This window comes from Dermacentor variabilis, chromosome 10 (genome assembly GCF_050947875.1).
Source record: "Dermacentor variabilis isolate Ectoservices chromosome 10, ASM5094787v1, whole genome shotgun sequence".
NCBI classification, from domain to species: Eukaryota; Metazoa; Arthropoda; class Arachnida; order Ixodida; family Ixodidae; genus Dermacentor; species Dermacentor variabilis.
Genome location: NC_134577.1, coordinates 966,813 through 983,857, shown reverse-complemented (window position 1 = coordinate 983,857; position 17,045 = coordinate 966,813). Strand labels below are relative to the sequence as shown.

The window sequence follows — 17,045 nt, the reverse complement described above, 5'->3', positions numbered from 1 at the left end:
GGGTGATGCATCTCAAGACAAAATTAATGGTGCATCAGGATTGAGGCACACTAAAGGTGACTCAGATGTGAGCAGCGTCTTTAGCCCTTCGAAGGCTCACTGCTGTTCTTCGCCCAGCTTCCACGTACTGATGCAGCCCAGTAGGTGGTACAACACTTCAGCAACTTCGGAACGACCCCTTAGGAAGCAATTGTAAAAATTTACCATACCTAGAAAGGCTTGCCGTTCCTTCTTGTTCTGTGGTGCAGGTGCTTGGGGAATAGCATCGACCTTAGCTTTTGACAGGTAGATGCCCCTTGCATCTGTCCGGTGGTCCGAATATTCCCGGCTCTCTTTGAAGAACTGTCACTTGGTGCCTTGAACATGCAGTCCCACTTTTGACAGTCGGTTGAGCACCTCAGTGAGGACCTTGTGGTGCTTCTCTGCCGTTTCACTGGCAACCAGGATGTTGTCAAGATATGCAGCTACCTGTAATAACCCTGCGCTGCTGAAGCATCATTCACGACAAATTGCTGGTACCAGAAACTTTGGCTGGGCGTCCTGCTTCAGCTCGATGTGCACTGGCGTTAGGGCGGCACCTGGAAATCTGTCGCTGAAGATGTCTGGAAAGTTGTCGATAACGGCTTCTGTACTTTGGCTGATGCTGTGCAGCCCAGTTACATTGATGTTCGAAACCTTGAACCAATCACGGCCCAAAGGTGTGCTACCATTGTTCGGCAGCTGGAAGTCTTGCTCTTTGAACTTGACTGGAACAGTGGCTTTCCCGACGACGTCCAGTGCTTCCTTAATCCAGGTTATGAGCTGAGCGTCTGCTTCTTCAAGCTTAATGCTCATTGCCGCCTTCACTTTCTTGAATGCATTTTGGCTGATAGTTGATCTAGCTGCTCCTGAGTCCACTTCCATGGACACTCTTTGCCAATGCTCACGGTAACCATAAACTTGGGGCAACCGCTGGTCACTTGGCTAATACTTAGCAAGTAATCATACTCAGTTCGCGCTGAACTTGAGATATCTTCTAACTGCTGGTTTGCTTGCCCACTCCCTTTCTTTTCTTCCTGCATGCTTTGGCTAATTCATGAGAATCTCACGTAACCAAGTAACTTTTCTTAATTACTACATTAACATCTCACTCGAATCAGTATCATGTTGTAAGTACCTCGTAGTGCACATTACAAATAATCTCTCATGGAAGCGACATATTGAACATAATACATCCAAAGCTAATTGCATGCTGGGCTACCTGAAGCACAATTTCCAGCTGGCACCTTCTGCTCTAAAGCATCAGCTATATGTCACCTACATTCAACCTAACCTAGAATATGCATTGTCAATATGGTACCCTCATAAATTAGCACTAATTAACACCTTAGAAGCTGTACAGAATCATTCTGTTAGTTTTATTCTTAACAATTACCAGTGCACAGCTAGCATAACTAGCATGAAACTTACCCTTAAGATATATCCCCTTACCAAATGCAGGAAAATTGCTCACTTTTGTTTGTTCCATAAAATATACCATTCAATTTTCACGCTCAAATCACGCTATATCGAACCAGCCTCGTTTACTTCTGCACGCTTGGACCATTGTCATAAAGTGGACATCCCATCCCACAGAACGTCTACCTATAGTAACTCGTTTCATCCAAAAACATGCCAGGAATGGAATTGCCTACCGGATCCACTAGTCTGTATTACTAACACTGATGACATAAGGCACTTACTTATGTTAGCTAGTATACCTTGACTTTAATATATTGGCACGTGTTGAGTAGCTCTGCTTTCTTCTGACCAGTAGTGTTGATAAGTCATTTCCATAGTACCACCTACCTAATCTGCAAACAGTATACTTTGTATTATGATGTGCGTATATGATGTGTGTATTATATGTGCTTATCTTCTCACTCTATCACTATGTATACCACGCATCTATATTTCGTCTGCACCTTTATGATATGCTTATTATGTCACTCTAACTTGCATTATTTTCACATTGGACGATGCACTGTTATCTGACTGTGTTTTCTTCTTTGTATGGTTATCTGTATTTATTAACACCTCCCCTCTGTAATGCTTTATGCAAGCCCTGAGGGTACTATAAATAAGTGTCCTCTCCCGGACACCTGAAGCACACTGTGCTTATGAACTTGCAGTGGTATGCAGCATGTTTGCCCAAGCACTGAAAACACCCCTGTTCCAACTGCTCGCCTGAAGCCTTTTCATCCTGCCCTCTCTTATGCTACTACATATGATGTTGCATGTCTGTTTCGGCTGTTATGTCAAGGCCTTCCTGACGCTGACTTCCCATAATTCTTCGATGTTTTGCAGCAGACTTGGCTTTGACTGCTAGATAGTAGGCAGTCTCAGAAGCCAGGTTCTTCTCGGCCAACAAGCGTTGCTATGCTATGCTGTGGAACGTTCCAAAAACTAACCGGTCGCTCAGCATAATGTCAAGAGGAAGCTGCTTGTCGCTGAATTCCATCATCGAACACACCATTTTCTTTATTGAGCCTGTGAGAATGCCCGGCTCTCACATCGCCTGATGTTCTCCTTGCAAGGTTCTCACCCCTCCTGGCATTCGGCTTCCTTGCTCAGCATACTCGTGGAGGAGGGAGTCGATGCAGTAACTACACAGTACGACGAGGGATGGTGCAAGTGTTCTTATGCTAGCACCGTCTGATAGGTTGGATACTAACCTTTTCCTCCTGGTCTGTGGGAATGCGTCGTGTGTGGACTGACCGTGTGCTCATTGGTGCTCTTTGTAAGGCTGCTCCGCAAAAGGCTTTGAAGTGCGACACCGGCATGGCTGAACATGATTGTTCGGCCCGCTTCTGTTTGTGGGACCGTACCAGGGAATGACTGGGTTTGGTCCGATGTGGGTGAACATTGCTCATGTGCTGAGTCAAACTTCTGCGATTTGTTGACATGGTCCACTGTGGAGTCTGTATTCCTTGTATTTTGGCAAGCTGGCATTCTTGTACAAAAGGAGCACTATATGCTATTTTTGTACGCTTGCACAGCTACCTCCTGTGTTACCGAGAGCACTTTAGATCTCGCATTTGAGTTTGTTAAGCCCCCAGTGAGCCTTCTGGCGAGAACACAACCAGTGGCTGATTGGCTGCAAGGCTGAAGAAAGTAGGTGATACAAAGTAATAAGCCCCAGTTGATTCTGAATACAGATTTTCGCGGATGTATCCATGCAAAGACCAATGTTGATGCAACTGTGATGGTTCTGTAAATGCACTGTAATTTTTTTGGAGTGAGGTGTTAGATATGCTGAGCTAAAACAGTCTTTTTAAATTGGTGCATCTGTTGTCATTTTGTTCCAATCCTTTTGTTGCTTAAATCAGTGCCTTCTCTAAAAGATGCCTGTTTACATCCATATCACGGTGCGTGGACATGAATGCGTGGGCCAATCTCGGAGATAGTGCAATATCGGGCGAACCCGCTGTGGAGGTGAAGCAGGCTTCAAGCACTCCGCTAACTTCCAAAAATAAGTTTACTATCTTGGGTCTGAATAGAACCACATAAATTCGGCGTTGCAAGAGAAACACTACACACATTATATATATATTAGAAAGTGCACTTAGTGTAGCAAGTTGGCCAACACGTGCTTAATTTGTTTTAAATCCTGTTTGATGAATAATGAGAGGGGAAAAGAGTAGCAACGGCGCCTGTGCACTTGGCCTGTGCTTCTGTGGTTATAATGTCATGCACGTCGGAGGTGTGGTGACAGTGGTGGCACTTGTATGAAAAAGAAAATGTATGGTTTCAGATTGTGTGCAGTCCATGTATGCAGCCTAAACAGCCTAAACAGCTTCGCTTGTAGTCCGTCCCCATATGAATGTTGCAGCCCCACAAATTTTTCTATATAGGTACGATAGACCACCTTCCCTAGCATTGGATGTCCACATGTCGCAATGTTGTTTTCTTCGGATCACTCAGGTCAAGTTCAGTTTACAATGGCAGTCTATCTGTTTGTGGACAGTGCAATGCAAAAGTATGATACTTTGCAAGGGAAGAGTAATGTTTCAGATGTGTTTCTTGTGGTCATTTTACCTTCCACCTTCTCCCTGGCGGTGTGTGCACAGTGACAGCCACAGCTGTGTTGTCGCCATGGCATTTCTTTCAGAAAGTGAGGAGGCAGTTGAATTTTTCACCAGCTACCCCCTTTATCTATGTGCAGGGAGTCGAGCCGGCCTGATGTGGCTGCAGTGTCCACTGGAGGTCCCTGCTCCAAGCACGCCAGCGTGTCTGCCGTGTGGGGCCAGGCCAGCCGCCAGGAAGCCACTGTGGTGGCACGTGAGCCACGTGGGTGCCTCTCTGTGTCTGCATGAGATGCAGCTGTTGTGTGTCGGCTAGTATTTAGCCTGTTGGGTCGCCCTTTCCAAAAGTATGTTATATACCCACAAATGGCGTGCACGAAACTTGAGTGTAAATCACCTGCAACACATGGAGCGATTCACACTGATAGTGATTATTGCAAAGGGGAGCGATGTGTGTGTGTGTGTGTGTGTGTGTGTGTGTGTGTGTGTGTGTGTGTGTGTGTGTGTGTGTGTGTGTAATTCACCTAACAACGGGGCATGCATCTCTACGTTTTTTTTTACATTTGTCATAAAATTTCCAGAAGCACCTCCATCCATGCAAGAGCCCCCCCCCCCCCCCCCCCTCAAATTTCTGTGCTGCTCCAGGAAAGCACCCCCCTCCCTCCTCGCCCTGCCGTTATCATGCACCTCGCCTAGGCAAGACTGGCCTGTCACATCCAGTGTTCACGAAAAAAAGTTTCCGTGGCTTTTTCTTTTCCTTTTGCTGTAGCCGCAATGAATTGTCATTCATTGAACTGTAGCATGATGTACTTAGTTAATTATTAACTTTGTTATTAATTGTTTATAATACGAAAATTATAAACAATTTTCATATAACAGGTTATTATGCATGATGTGAGCTGGTGCAATATCTTCACAGTGCTGTCTTCTGATTGCACTTTTACCCACTTATGAAATCTTTGTTCTTGTTAGAAGTTGAAGACCGAGAAGAGTAATGCAGTGTTTTACTGTGTTCCGTGTTTGAAGTTACGGTTTTTGCTCGTGCACGAACGCAATAATTTGGTAGGGGAAGCCCTTGGGAACATTAATGGCCAAGTTTATATTCCCTGCACAAGCCCTGTAATATTTAAATGCATTTTAATAATCTTGCAGCCCTACTGGTCGAAGTGATGCCTCTCCGTATGTTGTCTGCCGCCCCTGTCCATGCTATGTCTTTTGTGACACCATTGGGAATGCTTTAAAGATGCTGTTGCACTAATGTTTTGAAAGTATAGGTATACACATAGTATAATTTGTCCTTTTGAATTATTTATTTATTTATTTATTTATTAGTTACCCGCATCGCCCCATCGGGCATTACAGCAGAGAGGTTACAGACTTGAATAAATACATGAACAAATTATTTCAATGCGGGGAAAAAAGCATCATTTTCTGTCATGTATACAACGCTTGGTGGCAAACTGTTTCAATCTTGACTAGTCCTAACAAAAAAGGAATAATGGAAGATGTCACCCCTACAAGAAAATTCCCTGACCTTCAAACAGTGGTCAAGTCGCTTAGATATGTAGTGTGGTGCCTGAATATATTGTTCGCAGTTTATACCTATTTTAGAATAATAAATATTGTGGAAAAATTCTAATCTGATACGTGGCCAAAGCATTTGACAACGTAGACCACAGGGCAATCTTAGAACAATTGAATAGCCTAAACGTAGGGAGACGTACCTACGAGTATATAAAGGACTTTCTGACTGACAGAACAGTAACGGTCAGTCTAGGGGGTAACGAGGAGAAAGGGATAGTGCTCAGTAATAAGGGGACACCGCAGGGCTCTGTGCTCTCACCCACTCTCTTTAACATAGTAATGATTGGACTCCCGCACAAACTTAAGGACTTACAGGGGCTAGAACATACGATCTATGCGGACGACATCACCCTATGGATAAATAGAGGCAGTGACGCCCACATAGAAGAAACGCTGCAAAAGGCCATCAATATAATTGAAGAGCACTTAGAAAAAGCCGGACTTCAATGTTCAGCTACGAAGTCGGAGGCTCTCTTCATCAGTCCACAGAAAATGCTAAAGAAAATCCCTAACCACGGGATAAAACTCACTGTTAATGGGGACGCGATTCCAAACGTAAAAGCTATACGTGTGCTAGGCATGCACATTCAGGACAATGAAAGAAATACGGAAACGATTAGAAAGCTTGAAATGAGCGTAAGCCAAACATGCCGACTCCTCCGAAGAATAGCCAACGAGAAGGCAGGCATGAGGGAGGCTAACCTATTAAGGATAATACAGTCCTTCGCGATCAGCAAGATCACATACGCAACACCGTACCTTAAACTAACAAGGGCCGAGAAAAACAAAATAGAAATCCTCATTAGGAAAGGAGTTAAAACAGCCCTAAACCTGCCACCATGCACATCTACGCAGAGGATACTAAACATGGGCATTTCAAACACCCTAGAAGAGTTGATCGAAGCCACACTAGTCTCCCAGCAACAGAGACTAATGCGAAGCAGAGGTGGTCTGAGAATCCTAGCGAAACTAGGATACAAAACTAACAACAAAGTAAGAAACACGGGATCCATCCCGTCACAAATCAGAGACAGGATACGCATACCACCACTCCCGAAGAATATGCATCCCAGTCACCACCAGGACAGGAGGAAAGACAGGGTTAAAGCGTTACAAAAATCACTAGATAAACAGCAAGGGGTGTTCTACACGGATGCAGCAGAATATGAAAGCAGACCAGGTTTTGTCTCAGTGACGACACAGGCTAACGGTGAGAACTCAAAGAGCTGCAGTACCCCGCAAAACAGTGTGGAGGTTGCAGAGGAGGTGGCCATAGCCCTAGCTTTGACTCAAAAAGGGGTGAAAATCATAGTGTCAGATTCCAAAACAGCTATCAGGAATTATACCGCAGGGAGAATCTCCAAGGAGGCGCTCAACATATTGGAGAAAGGACCAATTCCAGAAGAATTAGTGAACCTTATATGGACTCCTGCCCACGAAGGCTTGCCCGGCAATGAGAAAGCGCATGCATTGGCCCGAGAGCTTATTTACCGGTACACCAATGCAGCCTCTACAGCCAGGGAGCCCCTACAAAAAGAGGAAGGTATAAACACTTACAGCGAAATTCTCGATTATTATAGAATGGGAAGGAAAACACTGCCAGAGGTGCATAAGAAACTAAGTAAGCAAGAAGAGATAACATGGAGGCAACTCCAAGCGGGGGTGATCTGCAACCCCTACATTCTGAAGAGATGGCATAATAGCATTGAGGACATGAGTTGCAAACACTGCGGGGCAAAGGCGGACATGATCCACATACTATGGACATGTCCTAGGTACAATAAACCAGATAGGGATAGACAATCCTGGGAGACTTTAATGACCAGCTCGAAGGAAGATGACCAAAAAGAAGTCATCCGCATGGCCCTGGACACCGCTGAGCTCCAAGGAGCATCAGCCAGCTGAAAGGGGAGGAGTAAACCGAAGAGACAGGAAGACTCTTGCCTCCTCGGGGCTCTTTTTGCGGGTGCAAATAAACGTTATTTCTCTCTCTCTCTCTCTCTAATCTGATATGCCTTCTATGATCCTTCAGCTCTTGCCATTTAAGTTTAAGTTTGCTTTCTGTCATGCTAAGCTGCCGGCTATAGTTACCAAGAACAAATCTAACTGCCCTATTCTGGATTTTTTATAATTTATTTTCTAAGCTCAGATGTTTGTGGGTCCCAACAAACACATCCATATTCAAGTATTGAACGTACATGACTGAAATACAACTGCATTTTTAAGTTACTCGGTAAATGACTAAAATTGCGCCGCAAGAATCCGAAAACTGATGCTGCTTTATTTCCAATATAGTTAACATGCTTGTTCCACCGTAAATCAGAAGTAAGAAACACACCTAGATATTTCAATTCCTTGCTTACGTTTAGAGTTAAATAATTTATTCTATACCTATACAGATGATTGTCTCGTCTTCTTGTGAAGGTGACGTGAACAGTCTTATTTATATTTAATGACATATCCCAACGCACACACCAGTCTGCTATAGTATTTAAGTCGACTTGCAGGATTTGTGAATCGGAAATGGCATCTACGACTTTAAACAACACAATCGTTGGCAAACATCCTGAATGGAGACTGTATACCAGTTGAAATATCATTACTATACAGCTAAAACAATAGTGGCCCCAACACAGAGTCTTGGGGAACTCCCGACGTAACTGATGCACATTGCGAGGATATACCATTCAGAACAACAGTCTGTTTCTGCAATGACAAATATTAGGCAATCCATGCTATTATTTTACCATCCAAGTTATATGCTCTTAATTTGGAGAGTAGGAGACTGTGTGTGACTACATAAAATGCTTTACTGAAATCTAAGAAAACGCAGACCACAACTTGTTGCTTATCAACTGCAGAGGCTAAATCGTGAATAAATTCTATGTGTATTGCAAGATAAACCACACCTGAAACCATGTTGGCTGGGGCTTAGGAGATTATGTTTAGTTAAATGGGCCATAACGCAACTGTATATTAAATGCTCCATAATTTTGCAGGTTAGATATACTAGTTAAGGAAACAGGCCTATAGTTCTGAACGGAGTTTTGCACCCCGCTCTTATGTATGGGCACGACTCGCACTAATTTCCAATCATGAGGCGTGTCGATTTCATTGAGGGATTTCTGGAACAACCGAGTGAAATAAAAGCATAACATGGTACGCACAATTCCTTATGATGGCGGCAGGAATGTCATCAGGGCCGCATGCCTTAACCTGGTTCACATCTTTTAATAATTTACGGATACCATCGACACAAAAGGTGACTTCCGGCATGTGGTCTATTTCAGCAGGTAATTCAAAACAGACAGTAGATGAGCTAGATGGCATAAACACAAATGAAAAATGATGAAAAAAATCGATGAAATGATGGAAAAGATACAAACAGACATTTTACAATTTTTCAAACATGCAGCTGCCTGCATGCGGGCATTTGGGAGTAAGGTAAGGAGCAGCGTGAAGCGTTTATTCTAAATTGCCAGGCTCTGTGAAAGGGGCTGTATGGATGCTAACCCTGTGGACGGCGATTGGTGGGTTACAGCGGTTGCGTATCTCTGCATTGCAGATGTGTGCACTGCAGCAACTGCTTGCTGTAGAATCCACAGTTACCACTGTAATGATAAAAAATTGAGCAGAAAGAGAACACGCTTGGTTCAGACTAACTGGAGGTACTAAACTTGTGTTACAGGACGATCTTGTGCCAAAGGAGGTGGGACATGCTTCACAGAATACGATTTCAGGAAGAATGCTTTGGCTTAAGAGCAGGGTATTTTTTACCGCTTGTAGCTGTTTTAATATAGCACACATTCAAAATTTTTTTTAAAAGCATTCCATGAGAGACAATGTTGATTCGTTTGTCTCAGTTATGACTACTAATATCCCAGTCAGGCTGACAAACTCACTGACGCTTTCAGTGAGTGCAGGTATATATATTATAGAGCATATGTAACTGTTAGCTATAACAGTTAGTGAATGCATTCACTAACGGTTGTATAGGGTATATAATATACACCATATTTATGGAGCTAAATGTGTATTTTCCACATCACTTTAATATTAGAGATTCTTGTTGCCCTTCTGGTATGTTGATGTTTGTTGTTTCACTTTGTCCTTTTTTTTGCATTTATTAATGCAAAACCATTATATGTCCTGATAGTATGCGTTTAGGGCTAGATGTGCTCAGCGTTTTTTATGAATGCACAGAAACAGGCAACGGCCGAGCAGAGCGAGCGCGAGCATCAGCAACAACCACCATCTTCTTTTTCGCCTTCTGTTGGCACCCGTATTTGTCACTACAATCACTCCCCAGCGAGAAAGGAGCCATCCTGGCAACCTATGGAACAGGGAGCACTGGTGGGTCGTAGTGCAGCTTCAGTTCGTCGAAGTGAACAATTTCGCACCTGTGGCGCCATTGGTCCATAAATCGTTGAATAGGCTCAACGATGTAATTGAATGGGGGACGTCTGTTGAAGAACCCGGTAAGGGTCGTCATACTTTGAACTAGACTTTGTAGACAGGCTGGAAGTAGAGGAGTGAATGGGGAGCCATACCAGCGTTCCGGCTGAATATGATGGAAAAGGCAAGCTTGTGTCATGACTATGTTTCTGGCTGGCTTGTTCTGTGTGGTAAGTGAGCGTGCGATCTGACGACATTCTTCAGCATAAGTGGCAGCTTCGAATAGAGTCGAAAATTTGTCTGATTTGTTTGATAGAGTCGAAGAATTGTTTCCATAAACGAGGAATGTTCGGGACCATAAAAAAGAAAGAAGGGAGAGAATCTCATGGTAGACTCGGTGGCACTATTGTAAGCATACGTAACAAAGGGAAGGATGCAGTCCCAGTTAGTCTGGTCAGCGGAAATGTACGCGGTGAGCATGTTTCCGAGATTACGATTAAAGCGTTCAGTCACACCACTGGTTTGCGGATGATAGGCGCTTGTAGTTTTATGGACAATGTTTCATTCATGAAGGAGGGCTTCTACAGCTTCGGAGAGGAATGAATGATCGTGGTCACTCAGTAGCTCGCGAGGCGCACTGTGTTGAAGAACGAGGTTGCGAAGGATGAACAAGCTGACTTCACATGCTGTTGCCGCCAGGATCGCTGAAGTTTCGGCATAGCATGCGAGGTGGTACACGGCAACGATGATCCAGCAGTTGCCATCTGAGGTGTGCGGTAGAGGGCCACACAAATCAATGCCGATACGGTCGAAAGGTCGGGAGGGACAAGCCAATGGTTGGAGTGGCCCTGTTATCTTATGAGGTGGGCTCTTGCAGCGTTGGCACTTGGAACATGAGTAGATGTACTGCCGAACGAAGCGGTACATTCCTCGCCAGTAGTATCAAATCAGTAGATGTACATATCTGTTTAATACACTGGCATGGGCACGTTGCGGATCCGCATGAAAAGTGCCACAGATGTCAGAACGTAGATGGCGAGGAATCACCAGCAACCATTTATGGCCATCGGGTAGGCAGCTGTGGTGGTACAGGAGTCCTTCGCGGATGCCAAAGTGGTGAGCAGTGCGCCGAAGTGAGTGGTCGGTGGTGCATGGTTGAGACATACTCTAGAAGAGAGGCTATCCAAGGATCCCGGCGTTGCTCTGCTGGCATGTCGGCGAATGTAAGAGACAAAGAATCGTGGCTGGAGACAGACGGAGCACCATACTCAACGGGCAGTGGGGAGCGTGAAAGTGAATGCTTATGGCCTGACCAGTAGACAACACGGATGTCATAGTCCTGTAGACAAAGCGCCCAATGAGCTAGGCGACCAAATGGGTCTTTTAATGACTACAATCAACACAGGACGTGGTGTTCAGTCACGACATCAAATGAACGGCCATATACGTAAGGTTGAAATTTGATGATTGCCCAAACGATTGCAAGACATTCTTTTTCAGTGACTGAATTGTTTGTTTCTGCTTTGGTGAGAGTGTGGCTGATGTAAGATATGACACACTCTTTGAAGCCAACTTACGCTGGGCAAGAATAGCGCCGAGGCCTCCTCCACTAGCGTCTGTGTGGATTTCTGTAGGAGCGTCCGGGTCAAAGTGGCATAGAATAGGTGGGGATGTCAGATGGCGTAATGTGGCAAACATGTCTTCGCAAGAGGTAGACCATACCGAGATGCCTTGGCTGTTGGCAAGTAGCTGCGTTGAGGGGGCGATTATGGACTCAAAATTACGCACGAATCGACGAAAGTACGAACACAGGCCTATAAAGCTACGGAGTTCTTTCAGTGTAGACGGCCTGGGGAACTCTGCGACGGCTCGAAGCTTTGCAGGGTCGTGAAGGACACCATCCTTGCTGACAACATGGCCTGAAACGGTAAGCCGGTGGGCGGCAAAGTGGCACTTCTTCAAATTAAGCTGCAATCCAGTGTCTGAAGGGCAAGTAGGGATGCTTGCAAGAAGAGTCAGATGGGAGCCAAAGTCCTTTGAAAAGACTATGACATCATCCAGGTAGCAAAGACACGTGTGCCATTTAAGGCCTCTAAGAATGTTGTCCATGAGACGTTTGAAGGTGGCAGGCGCATTGTAAAGGCCGAACGGCATCACATTAAACTCGCATAAACCATGCTGAAGTGACTATTGCAGGAGTGGACATGTCAGCCAGTCTTTGAAAAGAACAGAAATAATAGCAACCCACAGGCAGGAAAACGTTAGACTCTTCATTTAGACAGCAGCTATTGCAGAAGGCAACTGCCTCAGCAAACCATCCATAGCATTGACCGCTAAAGAATTTGCATTTCTGGGGACTGTCTGTGGCAGACAGCCTTAAGCCCTGTCCCTGCCATGGTGCGCTCTTGTCTGCTTGTGATGACCATGTTGTCTTGCACGTGCACAACTGATTGCGGTCAAGTGCGCGAGAGTATATATTCATAACATTTTCTGCAATAAACACCAGTTGGAAGTTGCGCTTGTCCTTGTTGCCCTTTTGTGCCCTGTGCCCACTCCTGCGCTAGTCACTTCAGCATGAAATACCAACTAGCCTGGTCTCACACCCTGCTTCATATAAACCATCTGGGGTTACAAATGCAGTCTTGGGATGGTCAGTTTCATTCACAGGGACTTGCCAGTACCCAGAACGAAGGTCCAAAGAGGAAAAAAACTCTGCTTCTTGCAAGCATTCGAGAGTGTCGTCGATTCTGGGCAGCAGATAAACATCTTTTTGTGTGATCATGTTAAGGTGCCTATACTCAAAGCAAAATCTGATGCTGCAGTCCTTTTTCTTCACCAGTGCAACTGGGGAGGCCCAAGGGCTGTGTGAGGGCTGAATAACGCCAAGATGAAGCATGTTGTTGACTTGTTCATCAATGAAATAGTGTTCAGCATGAGAAAGTCGGCATGGACGCTGGCATAGGGGTGCATGGGTGCCAGTATCAATGTGGTGAACAATGGTAGATGTGCTGCTCAAGGAAGATTGCGCGTGATCAAATGACGTCTGAAAGCGGTCGAGGAGCTCCAAGAGTTGGGTACACTGGGCAGGCGGGAGGTTGGAATCAATTGACGGAAGGAAGGCCTCTAAGGAGGATGAATTGGCAGTGGTGACAGGAGTAGTGCTGTCGATGAGAAAACTTAATGTATCATCAGGCAGTTGAGTAGAATAGACGGAATCAGTATCGTCAAGCCGACCTATACATTCACCATGGAAGAAGGTGGCTGGGGAAGAAAACCGATTCGTGACGTAAATGGCAGTTCCCGAGTTTTTGAGTGTGAGAACTGCAAAAGGGAGGATGAAGGTATTGCGAAAGGTGAAGGCTTCGGAGGGTGCAGACAGGGCAGTGGAAGATGGAGCATAGCCACAAGAAAGTGACGCAAAAACAAAAGACATAGGAGGTAAGTGTTTGCAGCGGCAGCCGCTCGAGAAGAAGGTGGCTTGTTAGATGAGGCATCACACATCGGCGACAACTCAAGTTCTGCATGCGCACAGTCAACAATGGTGTGGTTAATAGCAAAAAATTCCCAACCCAAAATAATGTCGTGTAAACATGCGAAAAGATGACAAATTCGACTATGTATGAAATTCCTGAATGACAAGGTGAGCTGTGCATGCCACTGAAGGTTGAATGTGATGCACAGTTGCGGTACGCAGGGAGACGCTGGAAAGCGGAATCGTTATCTTTTTTAACTTGTGGCACAGTTCCCCACTAAGAACAAACGCAGTGGCTCCAGTATTGACGAGTGCTTGCACAGAAACACCTTCAATATTCATGGTTGTTTCATTCGCAGGTAGAAATTGAGGCCTTCAAGTTGTCGACACGAGCACAATTCTTGCCTCTGGAACTGCGATGGCTATTTTCCGCTTGAACGTGTGGGGTGCTATGAACCATAGGGGAAAGTGAGCGGCAACATGGTGAGGGCGACCGACATGTGTCATAGCCACGTCAATTCGGTGAGCAGGTGTCCATCGTTGAGTGGGAGGAGATTGAGTGCTGTGGCTCAGGATGTAAATAGCCTTGATTTTCTTCGCCCGCACTAGTACGGAAGTCACAATGACGACAAAAATGTGTGACATGGCCAGGTAGACAACTGAAGTAGCAGATAGGCCTGTTGTCCGGGGTACGCCAAGGATATGGAGACGACAGACAGGTGCATGTGCAGCGTAGAAGGCATTTGCTGGTCGTCCAGGATCAGTACCGAGTGGCATTACTGGTGACTGCCTGCGTTTGACTCCAGCATAGGTAAGAGGAGCAGAAACAGGCAGATGCTGGTAGGACGTTAGCACCTCAGAAATTTGCTCCTCTATGGCTTGCTGTAGCGTCAGAGCAAGCGCCTGCATGGATTCTGGAATGTAAGGAACAAGGGACGATTGTTGTGCCACTTCCTCTTGGACAAACTGCTATATTTGCTGCATTAACATTGTGGTGTCAGTAGAAACGGTGCCTACAGTTAATGCTGACATGTTAGCCTTATCACAACTCGGGAGGCATGTAGGAATGCGCTGTTTCCACAACTCGTCACAGCTCCGGCATACTGAACGATGTCCGTGACACTCCAGACATTTTTGGCAATGAGCATTTGGAAGCCGTCGTCCTCGATCTCCTTCATGATGTGTGTGATTTTTTCAGCTTTAGGCATAGCAGGGTTGATGCGATGGCAGAGGTTGACAATATCCTTAATGTAGGATGTGAAGTTCTCACCGGATTGCCAGGTGCAACTGCGTAAGCCCTGTTCTGCCAGGAGCAGCTTGTGAACAGTGGGTCGGTCAACAACTTCCGCGAAGCTCATTTTAACCCTTTGAAGGTTTTTGCCATACATGTATGACGGCGGTTTTCTGTCCCGCAAGGTCTTTGCCGTACGGGTACGGTTCTGAACCTCCATTTGACATTTTGCGCCATAATGATGATGCGTGCTCACCGAGAGGTGCTGCCACCTCTTAGTACTTACAAGAAGCGTTTCAAATTTGCGCTACCTTCTTGGGGAGATAAACAGAACTGATTGCAAGCTTCAGCGCGTCGCTTGGCGGTTTCGGTTTCGCCGTGTATCGCAACGGAGGCGTGCGAAACGTCATTTTCTTTGTCGGCACTCTCTTGCAGGGCGGTGGAAGTTGATTTCTATCTTGATTGGCGCTGCTCTTAGCTTGTTTATCAGCGCCGTTCGCGAGGTATTCTCGCTCTCAGTGGCAACGCGGTTTCGGTTCCGCAGCGTGATCGCAGCGGAGGCTGCTTTTTCTCTTTGTCGGCACGCTCTCGCAGGGGTGGCGGAAGTTGATTTGTATCTTGATTGTCACTGCTCTTAGCTTGTTTATCACCAACGTCTTAGCTTGTTTATCACCACCGCTCACGAGGTATTCTCGCTCTCTGCGGCAACGCGCTTGCGCGACAGGGTGCATCAGACCTCTGCCCAAGGCAGCCGCACACAGAGATGTCATGTGTGCGCCAACACAACTCCTCGCTCCAAGAGAACAGACACACATTTTAGGTGTGCAGACTGCGATAAGGCGCTGTGCGTAGACCCGTGTTTCAAGGAGTACCACGCTCGGAAATACAATTGAACGTTTTGCAGTTCTGAGTGATGCCGGCACCAAAATGCTGTTCCTAATTATTTTTTAGTATTTATTCCCGACTTTATACGTTTTGTACATTCAAGATCCGCAATAAAGTAATTTGACCACCTGGGAAAGCTTTTTTCAAAATAATTCGACCCTCAAAGTGTTAAAGGATGACCAGTTGGCAATATCAGCTTTGTGGTTGTGCAACCACAGCTGAGCCACACCCACCAGGTAAAAATTCACATTGCTGAGTTTGTCGCTGTCATCCCACTTATCGTGGGCGCTTACCCACTCATTCGTAGTGAGCCTGTCCTCAACGTCGTGCTTGTAGGTGCTGTTGAAAATGACAGGGTCTTGCTGTCTTAGTACTCCAGAGCTGGCGACCATCAATAGTGCAGCAGCACCTTGCTGTGGTATGTTGGCATGCATTGCGGATGCTGGGTATAGAGTCCAGGTATGGAGTTCCAGGATGAAGAATGGAACCAGCACGCTCCACCAATTTATAATACGCATTTAGGGCTAGATGCACTCAGCGTTTTATGTGAATGTGCAGAAACTGGCAACGGCCGAGCGAGCACCAGCAACGACCACCATTTTCTTCTTAGCCTTCTCCTGGGGCGCGATCGGAGATATTTTGTTCAATACGCATTCTGTTCAGTCGCTGCAATGTCACAAAGTTGCAGTATGCAAAATTTGTGACAGTGGGGCGGAGAGAGCAGCCAATCAGGAAGTGGTGACCTCCCCGGAAGTTTACTTCCATCGTTTTCGTCTGCTTACAGACAGTATACTACAAAACAAAATGTTTCTCGTCTTCCAAATGAATGAAATCTTTATCTAAAAAAATGTATTTTTTCTTCTCAAGCCCAAACACGTTTTCAAATAGTAGTACGTGTGACTACTGCAATTTATAAATATTAGTTTATTTGCGTCGTCCCTAGGTGGTGTCGCGCACAGCGAGAAGAAAAAAGAAACAAAAAAAGTGACGGGAAGAGTGGCGCACTTTTCAAGAGGCAGCAACATCATTCCAGTGGCTCGCTGGCACCGATGATGGGGTTGATTTCTCTGTACAACCAACGAATTATTTGTTTCGAGAAACAAAAACGACGCCGGAATTCACTTTCTGCCATTTCTTCAAACGTGTTTCGCACCGCCACCCGCCCTCCTCCTTCCTCTAGAAACGCCAGCGCAACAACCTAAGTTCCCAACGGAAGCGCCATTTTCTTGAATTAAACTATGGATTGGATTCAAACATGCCATGTCGCAGCCGCCTGTTGGATCCAATCCAATCCACCAGACGCGCCATGCGAAGCCGTATGATCGCTCCAAACTTCCCAGCTCCAGTCGGGTTCGGCGCCTAGCAGACAAAATGCTCGGTGGGAGAGGATGATTGACAGGAGCGTGTCGTCATTTTCACGTCACCAAAAACGTGG

At 45.7% G+C, this 17,045-nt stretch overlaps 1 protein-coding gene and 1 pseudogene across 4 annotated transcripts in view; one reads left to right on the top strand and one right to left on the bottom strand.

Annotated features, from left to right (window-relative positions):
• LOC142559716 (nuclear pore membrane glycoprotein 210-like) overlaps positions 1-17,045 on the top strand; it is a 248,521-nt gene that overhangs the window by 19,827 nt on the left and 211,649 nt on the right. For all 4 annotated transcript variants that reach the window (XM_075671288.1, XM_075671289.1, XM_075671286.1 and 1 more), the window contains exon 2: positions 4,184-4,308. In XM_075671288.1, coding sequence (XP_075527403.1) covers positions 4,184-4,308 — 125 coding nt within the window. The remainder of the gene's footprint in view (positions 1-4,183; positions 4,309-17,045) is intronic.
• Positions 3,400-3,612, bottom strand: LOC142562628 (U2 spliceosomal RNA; annotated as a pseudogene).